Here is a 1344-nt window from a genome sequence, read left to right on the forward strand (position 1 = left end):
CAGGTGCCGGAATATCATTTATAAAACAGGACACTAGACGGCGCCAGAGCTAGACTCCTGGCATAAGTTGACACATTCAACTTCACATAGCTGAAGCGACAAGAACACTTGTATTTACTAGGTCCCCAAACCAACTCCCAGACTCCACACACACACAGAAATACACCTTGATTTCTGGAGGAAGCGTGAGCCAACGGACCGCCGGCAATCCATCGAGAAAGAGCGCCCCTGAGACGTCGGGGGGTGGGGCTGAGGAGCCGTCCCTTAAGCGAGACGGCTGGATGAGCTGCTGGAAGAAGAGGCAGAAGAAATGGTCCAACCTGGGAGTGTGGTCCACCTTACAGAACGCACTGTGGAGGACACAGTGATGTTGAAAACTGAGTGACATGGAAACCCAAAGAAGTCATTTACTGAACTACAGAAGAATGATTATATTTCAAATAAAAAGAAACAGGAGAAGTGGAAAGGTATTTGAGAGTAAAAAAAAAAAAAAACAGTCAATGACAACTTTGTGAAAAGCAGCTAAAACTTTTCCTTTAGCTTTGAATTTGTAAAACACACTGTTTTATTCTAGTATATTTTGCATTAGGCATAAAATTGATAGTCACAAGGGGACGTTTCAGGCGAAGCTCTCAGCAGGACCACAGGAAAGCTAAGACCGACCAACCTGTCTAAAGAGCCGTACATCACTTTTAATGTTCGGACTACATCTCCAACCACAGTCTGCAGATACAGCAATGGAACCCTGGAGGGAAATGGAAGAATGTCAAACACAGACCTGGACAAATGGCAGCTACTGTTCATCAAATACTTGGACTAGCTGAGCCACGAAGAAAAAACACATTAGAAATTATTGTCTTTATACACATATAGTAGGTGTTCCCCAAGAATCAATCCATGAACCTTTAGGTGATTATTTCTTAACAGAAATGATGACTGATCAGCCAAGCTGCTAAAAATGAAAAGGTGGCTAATATGACTCATTGGAAGAGTCATTTTACAACCACATGCTCCTTAAGGAAGTATTTGTCCTGCCAACAAAAGACAACAAGAAGCACATGTGCAAGGTGAAATTCAGTTCTTTTTAAATAGGTTTCCTCTTCTCCAAAAATGCTTCATTTCTCAAGGATATGTCATGTTCAGAAACCGTTTCCACCAGTATCAGGACTTTAAAAATGATATCCTAAAAATCTGTTATCAGATCTTTTACACCTGCCATATGGAATTGACTCGGGCCGTGTAATAGCTCCGCGGCACGTTGGGGGAGTGTCTGTATTCAATCTCTTTGTTGTCAATATCTCTGCTGCCAAACCCCGCACTTCAAATGAAATGTGGTGGAGCTGT

General features: G+C 42.5%; 1 protein-coding gene across 1 annotated transcript in view; it reads right to left on the minus strand.

The window, feature by feature from the left end:
* Positions 1-1344, minus strand: part of intu (inturned planar cell polarity protein) — an 18537-nt gene that overhangs the window by 5809 nt on the left and 11384 nt on the right. The window contains exons 7-8 of the mRNA XM_020619692.1: positions 668-780; positions 167-350 (exon numbers count right to left, since the gene is read on the minus strand). Of these exons, the coding sequence (XP_020475348.1) occupies positions 167-350; positions 668-780 (297 nt within the window). The remainder of the gene's footprint in view (positions 1-166; positions 351-667; positions 781-1344) is intronic.

The sequence above is a fragment of the Monopterus albus genome, unplaced genomic scaffold (assembly GCF_001952655.1).
Source record: "Monopterus albus unplaced genomic scaffold, M_albus_1.0 scaffold225.1, whole genome shotgun sequence".
Classification (NCBI taxonomy): Eukaryota; Metazoa; Chordata; class Actinopteri; order Synbranchiformes; family Synbranchidae; genus Monopterus; species Monopterus albus.